At 36.9% G+C, this 22,885-nt stretch overlaps 1 protein-coding gene across 2 annotated transcripts in view; it reads right to left on the reverse strand.

Moving 5' to 3' along the window:
• LOC139151693 (protein O-mannosyl-transferase TMTC1-like) overlaps window positions 1-22,885 on the reverse strand; it is a 51,578-nt gene that overhangs the window by 13,019 nt on the left and 15,674 nt on the right. For both annotated transcript variants that reach the window (XM_070724650.1, XM_070724659.1), the window contains 7 exons: window positions 18,771-18,892; window positions 17,692-17,862; window positions 14,470-14,583; window positions 11,016-11,162; window positions 10,211-10,425; window positions 8,897-9,032; window positions 7,089-7,233 (listed from right to left, as the gene is read on the reverse strand). In XM_070724650.1, the coding sequence (XP_070580751.1) occupies window positions 7,089-7,233; window positions 8,897-9,032; window positions 10,211-10,425; window positions 11,016-11,162; window positions 14,470-14,583; window positions 17,692-17,862; window positions 18,771-18,892 (1,050 nt within the window). The remainder of the gene's footprint in view (window positions 1-7,088; window positions 7,234-8,896; window positions 9,033-10,210; window positions 10,426-11,015; window positions 11,163-14,469; window positions 14,584-17,691; window positions 17,863-18,770; window positions 18,893-22,885) is intronic.

Genomic DNA, 22,885 nt, shown 5'->3' on the forward strand with positions numbered 1-22,885 from the left:
ATTCAAGAAATATTTAAACCAGGAAAAACAAGAATGACAAAAGCAAATAAGGTCTCCAACTTATGGATGGAGGTCATCTTTAGGAACATGCGTATCAACTTCTGTAGCAATGGAACAAGCAGATCCTAAATACATAAGCAAATGTCAACAACAAAAAATAGACAGAGAAGGCTTGATAAAAAGAAAAGTTGGGAGTGGGTAAAAAAATACCGCAATTATACGGTGTCACTCAAATTTGATCAGAATTGGTACATACCAGTATGGGTTACCAATGATCAACAATAAATGTTGTTTCTATCTGTTCAGTGCAGGAAAATTCTACGTTGATGTTATGACAATGATTTCTGTACAGTACAACCAGAAAAACACCAAGAAATATTTAAACCAGAAAAACAAGAATGACAATAGTAATTAAGGTCTGAAACTTTAGGTACTGGAGGTCAACTTTAGCAACATGCATAGCAGAAAGGCAGCTAGCCCCCTTACTGCCTTAGTTTGACCATAGACAGTCTTCCTCCCCTCTACTGACGGTCTTCCTCCCCTCTACTGTCTATGGTTTGACCAGGTCTGTTATATGTAACATTCAATGACAATGACAGGAAATGACTCAAGTCAGTGGAGTAAGCCTGTTTCAAGCCTGTTTCAAAATTTCGCTTTTTCTTACCTCATTTGCACATTTTTGACACTGATGTGTTCATTTGAACAAATTCACATCTCAACCCCTACATCTACCTGTACACCAAATACTGAGACGGTAGCTTTGGCGGTATGGGAGCCTTTGTGTGTGACGGACATACATCCGCACATACCCACAAATATACAGACATTTAGACTCATCATATAAGCTCTTTTTGGTATTTATATATAAAACCAAATATGAGCTAAAAAATGTAAAAGGGATCTGATAAAAAAGTAATGCTACCTCATCAATCTTCTAGACCCTACCCCCTCCAGAATATCAAATGTTCCATCCCTTGGTATTACATAACGCCAGATGACAGGAAATGTATTTACAACCTTGGGGATGTTTTCAATTAATGCGATGAGTGTTATCATTCTAATGTAAACAGCACTTAAGTTAGTTACAGATAGTGAAATGCCTTCCACTGTGGCCGGTGATTACAACATCTGGAATTATCCTGGATCCAAATTTCTCATCAGTTCTTGTATTTCTTACAAAGAAAAGTTGGAAAAATTGGTCCGCAATGAAAAAATTCACCTCAGCTTTGTTTTCTGGATCAAAGTTTCCTACAAATTGATACCAAATATGACAAAATTATGTTCACAGCCTTCAAAACTTCTCACAACATATCCTGGGTTGGTGTAGGTCATTTAAGGTCACAAACTGAGAAAATTACCTAAAATATACAAATTTGGGGGTTCCCAACACTTTGAGCAGAAAATTTATCTAATAAGATCCCTCGGGACTTTATACCAAATTACAAAGCTATCAAACAAGTAATTTTGAGAACAAGTTTTCTTGACCAAAAATGACAATATTATCTTAAAAATACAAATTTATATATTTCAGGACAATTTCCACATATCTAACTATTGTCATCTCTGTACGTCTGTGTACCAAATATAAAAGCAGTCTGTCCAGGGGTTTCAAAAAGAAAATATTGTGTAATTTTTTTTGACCAAAAATGACAAAATTGCTCCAAAATAGTAATTTTCTCAATTTTGTCATAATTCCAACAAATTAGAAGAGTTACTAACACCCTTGCAAAGATCCAACCCAAATTTGAGAGCGATTGGGCTGGTGGTTTCAGAGAAGAAGAATTTTTACTGAAAATGAAAAAAATACCGCAATTATACGGTGTCGCTCAAATTTGATCAGAATTGGTACATACCAGTATGGGTACCAAAGATCAACAATAAATGTTGTTTCTATCTGTTCAGTGCAAAAAATTCTACGTCGATGTTATGACAATGATTTCTGCACAGTACAACCAGAAAAACAACAAGAAATATTTAAACCAGAAAAAAAAGAATGACAAAAGTAATTAAGGTCTGAAACTTTAGGTACTGGAGGTCAACTTTAGCAACATGCATAGCAGAAACAGCTAGCCCCCTTACTGCCTTAGTTTGACCATAGACGGTCTTCCTCCCCTCTACTGACGGTCTTCCTCCCCTCTACTGTCTATGGTTTGACCAGGTCTGTTAATATGTAACAGTTCAATGACAATGACAGGAAATGACTCAAGTCAGTGGAGTAAGCCTGTTTCAAGCCTGTTTCAAAATTTCGCTTTTTCTTACCTCATTTGCACATTTTTGACACTGATGTGTTCATTTGAACAAATTCACATCTCAACCCCTACATCTACCTGTACACCAAATACTGAGACAGTAGCTTTGGCGGTATGGGAGCCTTTGTGTGTGACGGACTACATCCGCACATACCCACAATTATACAGACATTTAGACTCATCATATAAGCTCTTTTTGGTATTTAGGCCAAAATAAAAAATATGTGCTGTTCCGATTACCCGACCTACCCCAATTTTATCCTCCGACCCTAGACTTTTTTGAGCTTCATAAACCAGGAAGTAAGCATAACTATATGAAAAAACATGAAACGCATGAAATCACGCGATTTTATTTTATTTTAATAGTTTCATATTCATTTGAGTGTGTTTCATGAGGAAATTATTTACTGATAGTTTGTTTGAACGCGTACAAAATGCACATTGAGGAATAAAAAAAAAATTGAAAAAAAAAAAAATTCCCTACCTACCTACCCTATTTTTGAAAACCATGTAATCGGAACAGCACATATTTTTTTATTTGGCCTTATATATAAAACCAAATATGAGCTAAAAATCACCAAAAAATTCGGCAAAAATACAAAATTAAGGATATCTTCACAATATTCATAAAACTGTATAAGGTTCACCTAAGGTACTTGCACACAAATTTTCAAAGCAATCAAAACAGCGGTTCTTGAGATATTAATTCTTGGCCATTTTTACATTTTGTAAGCTCATTTGCATAATTTTGACAATGCAGACTTCATTTGAACAAAATCCCATCTATAGCCCAGGATGCATCCACACACCAAATACCAAGCTGAAATGTGCAGTGGTTTGCGTGTTTTTGATGTTGACGGACATACTGTACATACATACATACATACATACATACATACACACACACACACATACATACAGACGCCATCGACTTCAGCTTATACCGTACGATAAACTCACATTGGTATAACCAAATGTGAGCTAAAAAAACGCAATTAAAAGTTAGCATTATTGGCCCTTTATAAACTAAAATTCACAAGACAATACCTGTGTATGTGGCCGTTGCATACAATGATACAAAAGACTGTGGTGTGTACCGGTAGATTGACCAAGCAATATCCATCTCAGAGACCTGAGGTTGCATTAATGTGTAAAGACTTGTCTTACTGTGAGATGTGACTTGTGAGTCAGTTTTGACACGTTGTATCAGATGTATTAGACTCCCAAGATTCAGTGCAGTACTCCATCAAATCTAACCCTATCAAAGACTGAAGCACAGTGTACGCAAAGAAATTAAGTTCTGCTCACGGCACCATTTTACAAGTGATATAACCACAAACTAATGATGTCAAATTGCCATACACAAAGCACAGACGTCTTGTAATTATGGCACTGTGTATTGCAATGTGTACGGTGATTTGACGTCATCAGTTTGTGGCTACACCACTTATAAAATGGTGCCTGCTCACATCTGACATGGCAGACTTCCAAAACATGCAAAATAAATTGAGCCTCATCCAAACAGTTATCAAGTCTGCATATTTAATAACAAGGATTGTTATCATTCATTCTGGCAGCCATGTGGGCTGTCTTCTCACCACAATAAGGTGTTTGTTGTAACCAATATACATATTGGTTCCAACAAGCAAGATTTGTTGGAGAACAAGTACATAACACTGCACCTTAAAAGCCAGGGACTTGATCCCCGGGATCAAATTCGTTCTAGTTTGTAAGACGATTATGGGGTGTCATAGCCTTTTGTTTTCAAATGAAATTGTAATCTAGTAAGTAAATTTCCTTGCAAGACAATGACACCAACACAGGTCTTTAAGTCAAGGTTAGGGTAAGAGATGGCAGACCACAAATACTTGATTTAATCATTTAGTCTACTAAACGTATGTACATGGTGAATATCATTGTCATTGTAGTTCAATACAAATTAGATATTTCAAATACAAGATTTTTACAGACTTTTTGTTACAGTAATTAATGTTCAGTCTACAGTTTACAAAACTATTGCCACCGTAACAAATTTTTTTACATTGTTGTAATACTGTTATGCCTTTTGTTTCAGTATGTAACCTCATGTTTTAATAAAAAAAGTGATTTTTCATGAGAAAAAATGCCGCCAAGAAGTGTGTGGTCTACCCGGCTGTTATGTATTTGCATATAATTAGTGTAATGGCAAGTTAGCCTATGATGTTGGAATATCGAGTACGGTTTCCTTAACCCTTTGCACCCTGACCCAATAGTACCCCATGACATCATGCGGACATTTTTGTCCGAGCCGGGCTCAAAGGGTTAAGTTGCTATAAGGAGAGGTTTATGGAGGTGCTATCTGATCCTCATGATTTTAGGATTACCTGATAAACAAAGCATGGTTCCAGATCAATTACGCTGTTTTGTACACTTGACAGTTCTCATGTAGAAATAAAATTTTCAACGTGATTGTATGCTACAGAATATTTATTTGATTAATTTTACCCCATTTCTCACATTTACTTGCATTGTGTGGTGGCATGTGCTGGCTGACGATGTTCTCTCTCCCACTGAAGCAATGAAGACTGACATCATCAAGTTTTTTTTCTTATTTCTTTAATGAGCAAACCCGGTGTTGTAGCTATAAACACAGTCCCTCTACCCACTATGCTATAAACCTGAATACAGCAAACATAGAAGGCTATATGCATCTACCGTACTTTGCTTGACCTGTATGTTGATATTTACATTATATTATGCTGTACTGCTGTACTATTCCATCCTATATTTAACATTGTCAATGATCAAAATGATTGTAAAGATTTAAATCCTAAGCACAAATATTCAATATGATCACGGTTGTGGGGTAGAGTAACCATGATATGATGTATTGAGGGTCTGTCTCCAAGGCAACGTGAAGATGTGCTTACTGAGTACAATCGAAAATACTGGAGGAAAAAATCTTTCTGACACAAGATACAGTAATCGAATATAGTAACTCTTACTAATATGAAAGTAATGTGATGATTTCAGTCAAGAAACAGAAAATTTCATTTGTAAAATGCTAAGAATGTGTTGAGATTCATTGTACAAGAAACTACAAAATTTGCTCTCATTTAAATGCATGTCCGTTCTGGTGTACAAAAATACAGTATTTTCATTACAACTCAATCCATCAAAACCTGACCTGACTTTTTCAGGGCAATCACCTCCTCCAAAAAGAGAAGTACCGTAAACTCACATGTTCATACTTATCACGTTGATTTCACACTCATTACATCAACCCTGATGAACAGTCACTATTCTGAAAACAGGGATTTGTAAATATCCCAATGTCAACTTATTTAAACAAAAGACTAAACACAAATTTTACAAGTGTTGTGAAGTACGGAATGAATTTGAAAATTTATACTAGGAGAATTTAAAAGACTATGCCTGTGATACTAAAAAATCAGATGGTTTCGGTTTAAAGGTGTGTTGCTCTCATCCTTGTTTGTTGTGTAATCAATGTCTTTTTTTAAGTGGTGAGTGTTAGTAAATATAGAAACTGTGGATCAGTTTGGGCTGTGTGATTTGGTACTGTGGATCAGTTTGGGCTGTGTGATTTGGTACTGTGGATCAGTCGACGAAACTCATCCATATTGCAGACGCATTTGTTGTGTACTTGGCATTTTTTCCAGCATTTCAAGTTAGATCTGTGATGTGATTGTCAGAAATTTGTGTTTTCGTGCGTGTCGGCACTTGTGTGCCACGGTGAACTAGAAATAGGGAAGGTGCTAATGACAAGATCATTCAACCTTCCACCGATCCAGCTGATGAGACTGCAGGTGTGAACAACGAACTATTTGGCCATCTATTGTTTCACTGGACGCTTGTCACTAATACTTGTCTTTGTTTGTCATCAAAGTAAATAGCCACTACACAGGAGTGACAGCTTGTTATTTGCCTATCTTTTGTACACCAAAACTGAACCATATTATGGCAAATCAACACATAAATGGAGATCAAATAAGCTGGTTATCCGTGATTTGTTGAAATGATCTCTAGCCGGACAATTCCTTGTGGCGTTACTTAATTTGGCATGTTCATTTATACAAGTCTTACGATAAGTGGACACAAAGAAATTTTGTTTGCAATGTTGGTAACCTAGGGAGTCCACTCATACCATCAATATTATTCAGAGCCCCTTATAATTAAGAAAACCCTTTTGGTTTGCAACCAAAAGTGTGTCTACTAATGTTTAGTCATCCCTCATTTAACACTGCATCACAGCTATATAATGACCCTATATCTAGATTCATTTGCCTGTTTAAAGCTATGGGAAAAGCGCCCTCACATCCATGCACTATTTTACAGACCGGTATCACGTCCAAGACTGTTGTCCATATTTGGATGAAAACGTTCAGCAACATTGCATGTTTTATAATACATAAATAAAAATATCCCATAACACCTGAATGATGAAATTATTAAAATTCAGACTCAATGTAATCAACCAAATCAAACTATGTTATGTATCAAACCATTGGTAGAAGAATTGCATAGAATATCAAGGCAGCTATCCGGTAGATACCATCTGATTAACTTTATATATTCAATAGAAAACTACAAAGCTAGATTAGCTAATGCATTCACTTATCTAGACTTGTTTTATAGTGGAGTGTACACAGCAAGATCAATTCCTTAAAGTCACATTATCTGTCACACTTTGAGAATGGATTGTGTAAACACAGAATATGCTTTTCAGCTAAATAAATCAAAACAAAATGAAACAATTAAGTGAAATAAAATACGTGCAACGGAAGTGAATTATTCTCTACACATTATGAAGACATGCTTGTTTCATTACTTGTTACTTACATAATTTGTGTTGATTTCTGGTGAATCTGGTTCCAGTACTAAAGCTTCTTGGAAAGTTTCAACAGCTTTGTTATGTCTGTCAGTGTTGAAGTATAAAGCACCAAGGCTTTTTAAAGTCTCTGCTTCACGTTTTACAGCCAGTGACCTGCAAATACAAATTTACCATATGATCAACAGCAACCATTACACAGAGAAAGCTACTACTCAGCTCAAAACCAGCAATGTACCAGGTAGTACCGGTACGTGATTCAATAGTAACAGACTTTAACTTTGGTTCAAACTTTTCTCAATGAAACTTTGAACCACTGTCTAACTAAATCAGCAATAAATATCAGGGGTCATCATGCAAAGTCTAGTACTAGAAAAACAAGTTATCTAAAATTTACTGATATTTGAAATTCAAAATGGCCGCCATCCTTGTTTTAACTCTATGAGGAAAATCAAAGTTTTGCTTTTCAAAAACTAAGATGGTGAATTTTTTCTATCTCCAAAAGCTTCAAAATGAGCCTCCACAAGTGGTAGATCAGAAAATTGTAAAAATTCAGAGTCTGAATATCTGTCCCTGATGTGCAATCTACCTTAAAGGACATTCACCGAGACAGATTTCTTCCCTTGTGGCGTACATGTTGAACCTTTTCAATGTAAAACCTTGCATGAAAGAAACTAAAATGAATTGTTAAATGTTTTACTCAACCATAGAATTTAAAATAGGAGAACTTTTCACATATATTTTCATAACCATTGACCACACTGGAAGCTGTGTGGAGTATATATGTTATGATGTATGACACAGGTTTGATGTGACTCACATAGTCATACAATATTGTCAATGCCTTAATGCACAGTGTATTGGTTATAGCACTCTAGCTGTTAGCTTGATCTCCACTCTCTTTCCTTGCATGAAACGACTTATCATGCAGGAAACACCCATGCTTTCTTTGAAAATTTACAGAACAAATAAAAGAAGTGCTCCCATGACTTCTTATTACTACACACACTGACATACTTATGACATCCAAATGATCCGTGACTAAATCTTGTGTGCCCAGCACTATTACATTGCTCTAAACCATACAAAGCTAAAGGGCATATCGTATGTCTTAATAACTACAACCTCACTTACTGGTATAACATGTTACTCATGTGTAAACAATTGAATTTGTCTCAATCAAGGGACTTTGGGGACATTTTCTGTTACAAGCATTGGTAAATCCGACAATTGCTATCACAATCATAGCACTTCACTGAGATATGATATACAGCACTGCTGCTGTAAAGATTTTGTGAGAACAGCTGCAGAGCTTTTTTCAATCATTCAATTACATACCAAGTATCACTGTTTATTGCACGTCTAACATCTTCTTGACACCATTGTGTAATTGTTGGAAAATAATTTATCTGCCATAACTTACATTTTGGTGAAAATTTTGCCAACATATAGGAACACTCAGAGGCCAGAATTACCAACCATTGACAGCTGTACACTTACAGGAACTCAAACCACTAACTCATTACAATGATCTGATAGTTCAAATCAACTCAGTATTTCGTTGAGGGCGGTAAGCGGGTAACTTTTACTTGAGTTCCCGAATCATGTGTTACCACATGTTAATGCAATCACATTAGTGAACATTATAAATGGTACCAGGGTTCCTAAACCATGTAGATATATTCACAAAACTTAGCAAAAACACTGCCAATGGTATGTATAAGATACTACATGACTAGACTGTACATCCGATACATCCACACTGATCACATCGTTTAATAATAATTTTGACCTATGATTTCATGTTACCATTACTCACCTAATGTACATATCCTCTGCTTCTTTTGTTTTTCCCATTTTTCTGAACAACCTTGCAATGTTAACCATAGCAACGTTGTGTTTGGGATCCAAATCAAGACATTTTAGGTATTGTTCGGTAGCTTTCTCTTGTTGATCTGATGAACAAAATGAAAATAAACTGACTTCATTAAAGAGTGGTAGAAACTTATTGATTGTAAATAAAACAGACATAAATTCAGTATGCTAATTCCGGGTTTAAAGGACTAGAAGCTGCAAGCTTGGATGATTTTTTACTATTTTGTTTTTCCAAGTCAATCATAGTTTCTGGTTCCACTCCCTAAAGCATGTTGAGAAACACAGTGTTCAGCTTGTCAACTTAGCATGTACCATGTGCTGTCTTGCATTGTTATTGTTGACAGGAGAATTCTGGTCCAGACCAGAATTCAAATGCAAATAATAACCGTGCATTTTATACATTTATATATACGCCCTGTATATATATATATATATATATATATATATATATTTATACATTTATATATACGCCCTGTATTGAGAATCTTAACAGTGGACATTTCAGTTGTTTTGTAGAGTAGAACAAGATCTTGCAATGACATACCGTACCGGTACAAACACTGTGGAGTGAAAGCCTGAGTTCATGTTCCACGAAGCGTATTTCCTACCTGACAGCCAGTCACTAGTGATGACATCGAACACTGTATCAATTTCTTTTCAATAACATATTGATTGAAATCTGCTCCCGTGTCGCTCGCGTGTTCAGGTCAAGTCATAAACATTTCCACAATAATCAAAAGTTATAGATACTGGCCCATTAAATGCATGAGGAATGTATCTTGAACAATAAGTAGCCAATGCCAGCTAATTTCAAAAAGACACAATGACAATCATACCCCACTGCTAGCATGTGTGCTAGTGGCATTTCAATCAATCTGGGCTACTTGTGGTTGCACATTTGTGACTTAATATAGCTGCCTGTGTGCAACATCGGACATTGCTGCTACACATTCAGACAAATTATGTCACTTTACATGCATGGCTATTATTGCAGCCTGTAGTCTGAACCGTTAAGATGTCTTTTCTAGTGTTAATCATAACATTGACAGTCGCCAATTATGTTTTGTCATTCTGTGTGTGTTTTCCAAAAATGTAATCTAAGTTTTAAGACAAATACTTCTGAATATGCACATAATTTGCAAACAGCCCTGTTGATATTTCCATCTTATTCAGCAGCTAGTCACACAATGACACAAACATCAAGTATGGGTTTACAGTAAACGTCTGCCATTACACACATAGTATTACGGTACCTTACCTATTCTGACAAAATATGCGCCATAATTATTATATGCATTTGGGTCTGTTGGTGTCAATTTGATCACATTTTGATAAAGTTTTTCAGCTTCTTCATAGCGACCAGAGTCCAGCAGGATACCCGCTAAGCTGGAATAGGCGTCTGCATATTGGTTATCTATCTCTATTGCACGGATGAGAAGTGAAATTGCCTCTTCTTGACGTCCACCAAACTTGCTGAAAATTATCGAAGAATTACAAATTATTATTGTTTCCAAAAGATGGCCATTTAATGTTACCTATCGGTACCTTGAGAAATTCAAATTATTCAAATTGTAATTTATCAGGACAAAGTAATGTTGAATTGACAATATACACATCATTGTGGTAAATAACATTTTGAAATGTTCAAGATTTTTTGATCAGTTTCTCACTACTAGTACGTATAGTGACAGCAATATATTCGAAGGTTCAAACCGAGTTAAACCTTAATTGGTCATGAACCTGTCTTATAATCTTCACAAGACTGAATGATAAAAAACATATACCAACCCACTTACAGTGCATGGACACACACTTATAGATCATAAACATTATGCAAATAACAGTCCCATATATTCAATAAATGGTATCAGGTGATGTTGCAGCTCAGTTTTTGTTTTAATTTAGGTACTTTTCAAATGTTACACCAGTACACAGCATGCCCTGTACTCATGAATATTCATGTTGACAAAGTCTGTGAATAACTGACAACAATGACATATCAACAAGAACAGTTGTAAATTCATAATTTCTATAAATAAAGAGAAATACTAAATATAACTCACTTGACATAATTGGCCAGGTTGAAGTATGCCCTGACATGCATTGGATTGATTTCAATTGCTCTTCTGAACAGAATCTCAGTATCATTATCGGAATCTTTCAGCAATGTTCCAAGGTTGTTATTAGCACTGGCATGTCTTGGATAAAGCCTGTAATGGATACAACCTGGGTCAGTTCAAAACATTGATCATGAATCCACACATGTCATGTGGAAAAAATCAATGGCTTATAAGACACAAATAGTTAGTGTCGGCCTAGGTCAATTCAAAACGATGGTCATGAATCCATACATGCCATGTGGAAAAATAGCGTCAATGACACTGTAGCTCCCATCCTGGACTATTTAGTGTTTGTTCTCTGGTCAGATATTTGAACATGTGTGAAAGGGATAAAGTGCATGAAGTGAAAATACTTAAATGAAATGTACTGGAGACAGTGAAATATGTTTAATGTAATTATTCAGAATATAAAATGGAAAAAATACAGAATTAGATATATCGAATACTGTGATACAACCATTAACTCAACAAGTCATTTACAATGACATAGTCCCCACTTGTAATAGGAGTATTAGTCTCGATGGGGCAGGAAAATGTGGTCATTAAGAAGTATCACTGGAGTGTATATGTTGAGATCTATGGGCACATAGGTCTAGTGTCGTTGTTCCCAATTTGAAACAAATGAGGCATGTCTAAGTTATGGTTCTAAATCGGGAAAAAAGATCAGACCTCTAGCAGTATTGGCCAGCCAAGAAATACATATGCGCATTATAAATGAGGTACAAGATGTGACATCTTAAGGTCTAATGTCCTATCAAAATTGGAGGGTATAGAACTTGTGGTTACTGAAATATGCATATATATGTATAATCAAGGTCAAAGGTCATCGAGGTCACATGACATTTTGAAAAAAAAATTATATTGCTAATTAATCCCTATATGCCAAAATCAGATCTCTAGCTCTATTCGCTTGCCCAGAATTAGCTGTGTACATAATCAATGAGGTAAAGCGTGTGTTGTCATAAGGTCTCCCATCCTACTAAATACAAAGGACATAGCACTTGTGGTTACTTATTTATTGACATAAACATATATTTTAGGTAAAAGGTCATCGAGGTCACATGACATTTGGTCAAAAAATTTCTCTCCTATAGTTATCCCTATATACCAAAAATTAGACATCCAGCTCTATTGGCTCGCTCAGAATGAGATATGCGCATAATTATTGAGGTACAGTATGTGGCGTCATAAGGTGTCCAATCATACCAAACATGAAGGGTGTAGCACTTGTGGTTACCGAGTTATGGAAAAATATGTATATTTGAGGTCAAAGGTCACCGAGGTCACGTGACACTTTGTCAAAAAAATTGTATTGCTAAGTTATCCCTATATACCAAAAATCAGACCTCTAGCTCTATTGGCTCGCTCAAAATTAGATATGCGCATAATTAATGAGGTACAATATGTGGCGTCATAAGGTGTCCAATCATACCATACATGAAGGCTGTAGCACTTGTGGTTACTGAGTTATGGAAAAATATGTATATTTGAGGTCAAAGGTCACCGAGGTCACGTGACATTTTGTCAAAAAAATTGTATTGCTAAGTTATCCCTATATACCAAAAATCAGACCTCTAGCTCTATTGGCTCGCTCAAAATTAGATATGCGCATAATTAATGAGGTACAATATGTGGCGTCATAAGGTGTCCCATCATACCATACATGAAGGCTGTAGCACTTGTGGTTACTGAGTTATGGACAAATATGTATATTTGAGGTCAAAGGTCACCGAGGTCACGTGACATTTTGTCAAAAAAATTGTTTTGCTAAGTTATCCCTATATACCAAAAATCAGACCTCTTGCTCTATTGGCTCGCTCAAAATTAGATATGTGCATAATTAATGAGGTACAATATGTGGCGTCATAAGCTGTCCCATCATACCATATATGAAGGGTGGTAGCACTTGTGGTTACTGAGTTATGGACAAATATGTATATTTGAGATCAAAGGTCATCAAGGTCACATGACATTTTGTCAAAATATCCGAGACATCTGCCTGAACGGATGGACTCACGGATGGACGAACAGACGGACATGACCCAATCTATAAGCTCACTGGACTTCATCCGTGGGGACTAAAAATTGTGTCACTGCATCCTTTTTGCAATATGAATACGATGAGAAACTAAATTTTTATTTTTCGTGGCCTTATACATGGGAGTCTATGGAGATCTGCCTTATACATGGGAGTCTATGGACGTGTAAACTAAAAATATGCAAATTTCACCACGATTTGCCCAAATTTGGGAAAGGTCACTCCTATGCACTTCCATACCAAGTTTCAAATCAATCGGACTTGTGGTTTCAGAGCAGCAGATTTTTGACCAAAAATGGGAGAAAATTACAAAAAATTCATGAAAAATAGCAAGTCCAAGGATACTGACCCAAGATGTGCACAATCATTTCATGTCAGCCCAAAGTACTTACATGCTAATTTTTCATGTAATCTGCTCAGTGGTTATTGAGTTTTTTCAATTTTGACTGTTTTTACATTTTTTCACTTAATTTGCATATTTTTGGCAATGACAACTTCATTTGAACAAAATCTCATCTACAGCCCATCATCCATGTACACACCGAATATCAAGATGAAATGTACAGCGGTTTTGGAGTTTTTGATGTTGACGGACAGACATACAGACATACAGACATACAGACATACATACATACAGACATTTCCTTAGCCTATAAGAATAGCTTCCATTGCCATATATACATATGGCTATGGGAGCTAAAAATCAATGGCTGGTGGATACAAAGTGTTATAGTGTCAGCCTAGGTCAATTCAAAACGGTGATCATGAATCCATTTGATGAAATGTGAACAGTCAATGGCTGATGGATATTGTCAACCTGAGTCAACTCAAATATTGGTAAGGAACCCATGTTATGCAATGTGACAAAACATCCAGTGCATAATTTTAAGAATGCTAAATACATTTTGTATTATGAAGATGATGCTAAAGCTACGTCACTGATGTAGCAGATAATGTAGAGACACAAGACTGATATGCCACTGTGTGCTCTTATGCACTGGTCCCTTCACAGTTACATGAACACTCCCAGCTATCTTATGTAGCATCTATGCTTTCATGGTAGGTGACTTGTCTGTCAGCCTTGTATCAGCGATTTACATATAACCTAGTCAGTTTTCAAGACACTCTAATATTAAGGTAGAAATTGATACACGAGGCGTCATCCATTCAAAATTCTAGCAGAAGACTGAAATGACAATCAGCATTGATCTTGATCAATGCAATAGAAAGCTGCAATAGTTCATACTAAACTGACCTGGCTGTTTACCATCAATACCACTAGCGAACAAACCATATCTGTATTAGGATTGTAAAATTATCTCAAAATGCATCTATGACATTAGGTAGAAAACAACTTACTCTAAAGTCCTCCGGTAATGTTTCACTGCTTCTTCCGTTCTTCCGATGTCTTTCAAATAATTTGCATAATTATAATGAGCTTTGGCATTATGAGGCAGTGTGTGGACTCCAGACCTGCGGTGCAAGACATGTACCTGACATCAGACACTATTGCTAACTGTGGTCATCAATTGGCATTGATAGCTACATGGTGCATATATGCAAATGGTGCATAACCTGGAATTCATTTTGTGACGTATGTGTATATGAAAACAACTGGTGAGTGACACAAAACCTGTTCGCTTTAACTTTACCTTCCATCAGATAGAATTCCAAACTGCTACAGTCAAAACTCTAAATAACAGTTCCTAAAACTGAGTACATTAATGCTGGATGGAAGAGGTATTTATTCACTGTGGACTGTTGACCATAAATTTTGATAAAAAGTAAGAACCTACATCAAACTAAGGATTTAATTCCAGACTAACTCACCAAATAAATTGGACTTACCACTGTAACAATATTATAGCCAATCAAAATGGATATCACTATTGTGTAATGCTTCTAGTTCACAATAAATGTTAAAGTGGTTTTCTGATGACGCATACAGTACCGGTACCAAGCAGTGTTCTGCCAAGCTTTGCATCAGTGGGGTCTGAGGGCCCATGGAAGCTCAAAAAGTGGGTCGCTGTTGAAAAAAGGGGGTCATTCTCAAGACAATTATACACTTTATTATGTGCCATACCCGTGTTGTTGTTTCGAAGTTCGAACTGGCAGATTCCATGAGTACTGCGGTTTTATGGTCCTACTTACAGTCTACAAGGCGAGTAACTGTACTCGTTCGGAAATTCATGTTGTCTCGGGTCATCGTATTTCGTTTATTATTATGCTTTATGCATACTTTGCAAGTCATTTGGTTGTCTTTGGCATCGTAGTGGAGCCAGCTGAAATCACCTAACCATTTTTCATGAAGACGTCGAACATGCCTGACAATGACAATGTCAAAACTTGCGTATGATTTTACGCAACTGAGTTTTTATTTGCGTAAAATGTATTCAAAATGCGTACGGCTAAGGAATCAGTATCTGAAGTGAGTTGGGCAGTCTTTTCTGTAGAACTTGGACGGTTTCCTGTAATGCGCATGCTCTATTAATAGAAAACAACAAACTGGGGGGCTTCAAGGTGTAGCTGAACGCTTGCCATGCCGCATGTGCCGTGATGCATGTCCCGTATATATGATCGTTGAGCAGCCCAATGAGTTCATGTTCAAAGAAAAGACCTTCTGACTGTGAAATTAGTGTTTTCAAAGGGCCAACAAAAAGCAGATACTGTTCAAAGTCCAGCGGGACCTCTCAAAAATGCAACCCGACAGATTCTAAATGGTCATCCGTAAACACTTTCCAAATAACATGCGACGTAATGACCACTGTTTGTATTGTGTTACCAACAACGTAGACTTGATCGATTCTCGAATTTTTTGCATCTGTAGTGCCATTGTCTGTACAGAACTGATTGACGTGACGTTTTGTGATGATGAAATACAATGTTGCATAAAGTGCTGCGGTCTGCTAAAATCTAAAATGTTGCAATATCATGATAAATGTCACTTGCAAGCAGGTGCATATGTTCTAATTTTGTCCTGCATTGAACCACATTCAGGCAATACAATGCAATACATGCAGTGCGGCAAGTACGTCGTGTCATGGGGCGGCATTTCTCAATGCGTATTAGTTTACGCAGTCATGATTTTTTTTGCGTATTTCAGAACAATTTTGCGTAAAATACGCAGGATTTTGCGTTAACGGAAACACTGGCCTGCCTCAATGAAGGCTGAGTTTCGGATGCATGGCTGCTCAATGTTTTGAGACTGCTCTGTTTCTGACTGATGCGTTTCCGATGTGGATGGCAGCGGCGTGCATTGGTTTTCAGTTTCCGAGGATGTAAACAGCTGAGACACGATGTCATGTTCGATCGTATTGTCTTCACTCGTCCGGTTGTTGGATTTGCCTTTTTAGGGCGGTATTGGTCCAAAGAAACTAAGAATTGTTCTGCCTCGGTGTTTTGATTTATTCACGGAAGCAATTTTCCTTTCCAGAGAGTACTGTGAGGCATTGAATTTAGGAGAGACAACAGAGACGCTGACTGGCTGACTAGCCAATGAAAACCTAGTTCACGATTATGCAAATAAAAAATCACTGAAGGTTGCTATGGAAGCAACACGTCTCATGTTCTCACGAGCAGCATGCACGCATGAGCAGCGTGGAATGTCTACTTCCGCGTTTGGCCTTTCGCGTATAGTACGTAAATATTGTATTTTTTTTACCGAAAGTTTAGTGGGACTGATGGCGCGCTGCGCCTTGCGGACCCGATGATTGATTTTTTTGGGGTCTTCAATTTTATTTTTGCGGCAATGGCGCAAGGCCGCGGCCTCGGCAGAACACTGTACCAGTATACCGTATCAAACAGACTCTCCACTTTCCTTAGGATAGTTTTAAACTTTTCCACTTTTAAGACTCCTTGGATTTCGCACCATTGTGAAATGGTGAAGTTTTGGAAATTAATCAAGAAATGCACAAATAGACATGACAAAGAATTAATTTGTCAACATCATCATCAAAACAGGGCAAGTTAAATAGTCCACTGACATCCTATGTCACACAATAGTTGTAGAATGAGTTCATTATGCGAATGATAATCAGAAATTTACTGTATCTTATTAACCCTTTCATCGCCATGGTTTCACCCAAATTCTTTATGATCAAAACTGAACATGGACCTTTATACAGAATGTAGGGTGAACAGCTTAAGGCATGCGGAACCCCATTTCATAATCAAAGAATGATTATGTAAACTTCCAAAACCACAGCAAAAACACTGATTGCCCATTGCCTGTTGATTAATCAACTATAGTATCATCCATCATTTCTGAATCCAAAACACTAAACAACTGTACTACTTTCACATCAATTACCAAAACATGGAAATAAATAGCAAGGTTTTTTCAGGTAATTTTGCTGTTGGGTGAAGTAATTGCAAAATTAAAGCAACACCAAAATTTTCATCCGTGCCTGTTTGCATCAAATAAGCAGTCTGTCTCCATCGAAATGTGTTGTGTGCTACATTGAACTGCATGCAGTTGTCACAACATCACCTGGTGTGAGATGTCTGACCATGGTGATATCCAGATTAATAGCTTATCCAAACAGATGATATTTGCATTGGGATTGAATGATATAGACTTACTTGAAGAGTGATTCCCGGGTGTTCCAGACAGGATTTCTGATGATTGTCCTCCAAGTAAACAAAGCCACAATGACCAATGCCATTACAGTGCATATCATTGGCACTAGTCTCTTGGTACTGCTCCTACAAATGTTATTGATTCCGTGACTCACTAGGATACAAATGCCAAGACTGAAACAAAACACAGCAAAGAAGCTTCTTTCATATATCTCATCTTAAAAGTTAAATTCTGGTAGTTGTACTATTCGAAAGAAAGAATGCTTTACTGTACTTATTAAGGTAGAACTCGCTACAGGGACAGATAGTCAAACTCTCAAACTTTTCCAATCGTATCTGATCTATCACTTGTGATGATTCATTTCAAAGTTCTTGGTGTAAGAAAACTTTTCACAAGCTTAGTTTTCTAAAAATCAAAAATTTTATTTTTCCTCCATAGAGTTAACGCAGGTACATTTATAGTGGCCATTTTGAATTTCAAATCTTGGTTAATCTTGTGTAATTCTTTTCTCTAGTTCAAACTGTTGCATATGGTGACCACCGGTTTTTATTCTCGATTTGGAAGAGAATGATTGAAATTCTTTAGGGAAAGTTTGAGCAAAAGAATAAGACTGTCACTTTTGAGGCGCATACTACCTTAAGAAAAGAGTGAAACTTGATGGTAAAAAGCTCACTGTGATTGAAAATTCAAATTGCTGTACCGGTACAAAGCTGGCAAAAAGGTGAACACATGAATTTGTACTAGCACTGAAGATTTGTTGCTGTGCAATCTCAGTATCACATGCTGTCAGTTTATTTTAAATTTGTAGACAAACAATCATAGAGTTTTGATAACATTAGAAATCATTAAATAAGTGGAAATAATGTTTCCAGATATCCCACATTGAAACCAAAAGATTAAATTATGACAGCCACAATTTATGGTTTTACATCTGACTGCTTCAATTGTATCAATTAGAGCATAAATCAAATCTGATCAATATCTACATAATCAAATCACATCAATTTCTTTAAAATACTAGAACATTTTATCAATTTCTGGATATTAGATTTGATAAATCTCTAAATATTAGAAATCTTACCTTGGTATGTACAGTATTCTCTCAGCGACAACAAAACCAACTCTGATGAAGAGATTAGATGCTGGTAAAAATGGAATGACAAGAAACAGCAAAGCGGTCAAAATGACCCGGAGTTGATTTTTCTGAAAGGAAAACAGAAACGCCAATGACTCATTTGTAGTAATGATATCATTAATTATGACATGATTCAATGTCATGAAATTGTAACAATTTATTGTAAACTAATGCAGTTGAAGTTGTAGTTTACATATTGACATGTTCTACTGGTATGTGATCTCAGTCTTTGTGAAAAACAATTTAAATTAAAGCTGCAAGCAGCGTTGGCGGGGCCCAAGCGATTAACATGGTTTCCAGTTTGTGCATTGATTTTATTATTTGCAAAATTTCAGCTTGAAAACAGTCAAGTCCTTGTTAAGAAGAATTTTGAACATTATCTCATATTTACTGCTATTAGTGCAAGATGCGAGGTATAATGATATTCAAATATGCAGATTACATTAATGAGCATTGTTTCCGTATTAAAATTCTATGCTAATGACCCTTAATCAATGTGGAATATTCATGTACCTCGGATCTTGCATTGATATAATTTACTGTCTGTTTCAATCGTAATCGTATGTTTTATGCAAAATACAATATGGCGGCAAAACCACGTGACCGATCAATTGCCTTTCACAAACTTGAAAGAGCTCTCACTAAGAATGACAAAAGTGGAATTTCATTGCCATCAGTGTTGTGGTTCTGGAGAATAAGATTTTAGAGATAAATTGCGATTTTCGCAAAATCAATGTGGAGTCTGAAACGGAGCACGGTGAGCTACAGAAAATGTCTTTCAAAAGTACAAGACATATATGAATTAGATGCTACTCAATATTGACAATACTGGAAGGCTGAAATATTCCATCAAATTAATGTATTCATCTCTGAAATTTTGAGTGCAATAATTGCAAATTTGGTTGTAATTCCATTTAGTCATATATTTTTTCATTCATCTTTACTGTTCAAAGTTTTACTTTTGTATAATTTTATGACAAGAATGTGAAAATTTTGAAAATCAAGCAAGGTGACCCCATCTTTTGTTTGTAATATTTGATTATTCTCATATGCCAGAATTCAAAAATTTTTCCATGTGTTCTTCCTTGTATTGCTTTCTGGCCTGATCTTGTTAAGGTATAATGTTTCACTGTCATGAGCGTCATTTGACACACACTATGCTTCAACTACCATGAACATCAGAGTCAGAGCTCTCTCTGTCACTGCTCACGTATGCAGTAACAGTTACACTACTGTACCAGTAACAGGGCAGTATCTGGTAGTAACAGTTGCCCATAGGCAGTAGCGGTATTATCTTTGATAATTTTGACATATTTATGTTCAGTTTATACAACTGCGTTCGTGTTCTACTCTCTACAGTATGTTGAACTGTCCAGTATTCAGCTTGCTAGCACAGCCAGTGTATGTTTACCATCCATCAATGCTGACAACTGACTATCAGTCTGGACTCTAATTAAACTATCACCTAATACATATTTATATATACTGGCTTTGTCGAGAAACTGAACATTGTGTGTTTGAGCATGCTGTAGGGAGACAGCAAGAAACTGTAGTTGATATATTGGATAGAAATATTGCAAAAATCATCAACGGTTGGAGCTTGTGCCCTGTTACTAGGCTCAAGTCTGATTTTTTTACGACAAATCACAAATGTTTAGATTTTTGTCGAGATAAAAGTCATGGAATGTGACAAAATGGTTGTAGATTCTGTTAAATTATTACTAACATTACAACATTTGAATGACATAAAAATGGTATTCATTGTTCATTAAATTACCTACAAAAACTTGGAATCGGAAAATGTAAAACATAAAAGGAAACCAAAACATTTTCAAGTGCCCCCTACAGGTGGGGCAATATTTCAAGTTCCCTCTCTACTACCCTCAAAATTTTCGAATCACCGTTCCTGAATTTCTCCAGCCCCCCTAACCGTTTTTTTTTTTTTGTGAACGCAGCCTTGGTAACAAACCTGCAATCGCTATCAGTGCTGTACTGTACATGTCGCGCTTTAACAGCACGAAACCTGCTTCAGCACACCAGTTTTTCAAACGAATTAGATATCCATTTTCATACCAGTTCAAAAGTAAAATACTCATAGACTTGAGATATTTGTGCATGTTAGACTTTCGATACATTTGCTTTACGCTTGAATTTAGCATGGAGCTTTGGTAGCTCCATGAATTTTAGCAAGCGATGCTCGGACAGCGCGCACAACGTATCGATGACACTTGGGTCAGGGGTCATCACAAAAAATAAATCAGTGCATATTCACGTCCAGCTTTAATCATGCCACGGAACGCGGAAATCATGGATCATAAATCAAAATATTCATGTCTGTTACTTAAACAGAACCCTAAAATATAAAATACATGTTTTGATATTGAGAACCATCTTTTTGTTTCACTGACGATCAAGTTTAATGCTCAAATATCGCGACAAGAATTGCGCATTTGCACGATATGAATGCGGAAGTACGTTGACTCGGCAGACGAGCGAGCACGATATGAATGCGGAAGTACGTTGACTCGGCAGACGAGCGAGCGCCTTCTCTGAAAATCTGTTTCCGATATCACGTCACAATACACTGAAAAATCTCGCGAATTCATCTCTACGGAAGCCAATCAACACAAGTTCCTAACGTCTGTAAAGATATTGTCTTGTTGCCAGCAATACACCACCAACATTTTCGCCGTTCAGGAGTGCCTTACTCGCTCTACTTTGTAAAATAAGTCGTGTGCTTTTGCCGTTACCTAACTTTCCAAATTCACGGTAGACTTTCCGCAATAGTAGTTGAAGTAATAACTGGGGTGTCTGCGGTCCGGTCCAGATCCAGACCGCAACGAAATACGGTCTTTTTTGGCCGAAATTCTTCTCTATTGGGGCATGAATGTAAAAAATAGAGGCAATATCCTTTCCCTATCTGCTTGTACCTCCTAACCTACCGCGGAAAAGTTGCGATTAACTTCTTCTAACGTCCAAAACCGCTCGCATTCTGAAACATAACATACTCGACAAGTTATTTAAATTTACCCATGGAGATTGCCACTGTGAGTCTCGCCGAAGAGACCCAAGTTATCTCCACAGACCGTTTCAGGGCTGTGGTGGAGGCCGTATAACGCAGGGAACACAAACCTGAACGCAGGGCTACTTTTACACTAATAAACCTCACGAAGTGCATGTTTACTGAGTGTTCCCACTGTAATAAGTTGTGCAAAGAAACGTTCTGAACAGCTACACTAACAACTGAAATGGTCACACCTATTTAGACATAGAACTATTATAAGAGCGTCCAGATTTGATTAGCCATTTTACCGACAGGCTGTGAGTGAGCAGCCATTTTAAACCTAGTTTCCTTCCCAACTGACAACAATCAATAAACAATTTGTAGTTGGTAATTGTAGCTGCCTTCTAGCTGCATCGTAAACTGTGATTTGTGAATGCTTTAGTGGGGTGAAGGCGATGTGAGACACCTGCGTGTGGTGAACGCGATAGCGGGCAGGTGAGCGCTACACAAAGGAGTTTATCCTGGAATCCCGAGGACACCGCAACATTGCACTTTTTATATGATATCCAATATTTACGGCTACTAGAATATGCAATATCGAAGTTAGATTGGCTCGGCTAGATCTATAAGGTGGTGAAATATCCGATATATCGGATATTTACCCGTAATTTGACAGAATTCAGTATCGCCTAGTATCTAGGTTAGAGTCAGTCCCTGGAATCATGGATGTAAAAATAGCATGCTGGAATTAAAGTTGGGTTTTACCAGAACAGTACGGCGGTAAAATTTCCGATATATATCGGATATTTACCCGCGATTTGACAAAATCTAGTATCGTTTAGTATCGAAGTTACAGTCAGTCCAAGAAGTCGGTTTTATGAAAACATGCACATGTAAGGTGGTGAAATGTCCGATATATATCGAATCCCCGACTGAAACTAACTCACTACTGCACAGACTCAGATAACGCATTCCATTGCCAGGAAACCTGGCCTGCGCTGCCTAATTCCAAATAGGTTCGTATGGATATAGGAGAGACACCAAAGAAACTACGATT

Source organism: Ptychodera flava, chromosome 2, assembly GCF_041260155.1.
Source record: "Ptychodera flava strain L36383 chromosome 2, AS_Pfla_20210202, whole genome shotgun sequence".
Lineage (NCBI taxonomy): Eukaryota > Metazoa > Hemichordata > Enteropneusta > Ptychoderidae > Ptychodera > Ptychodera flava.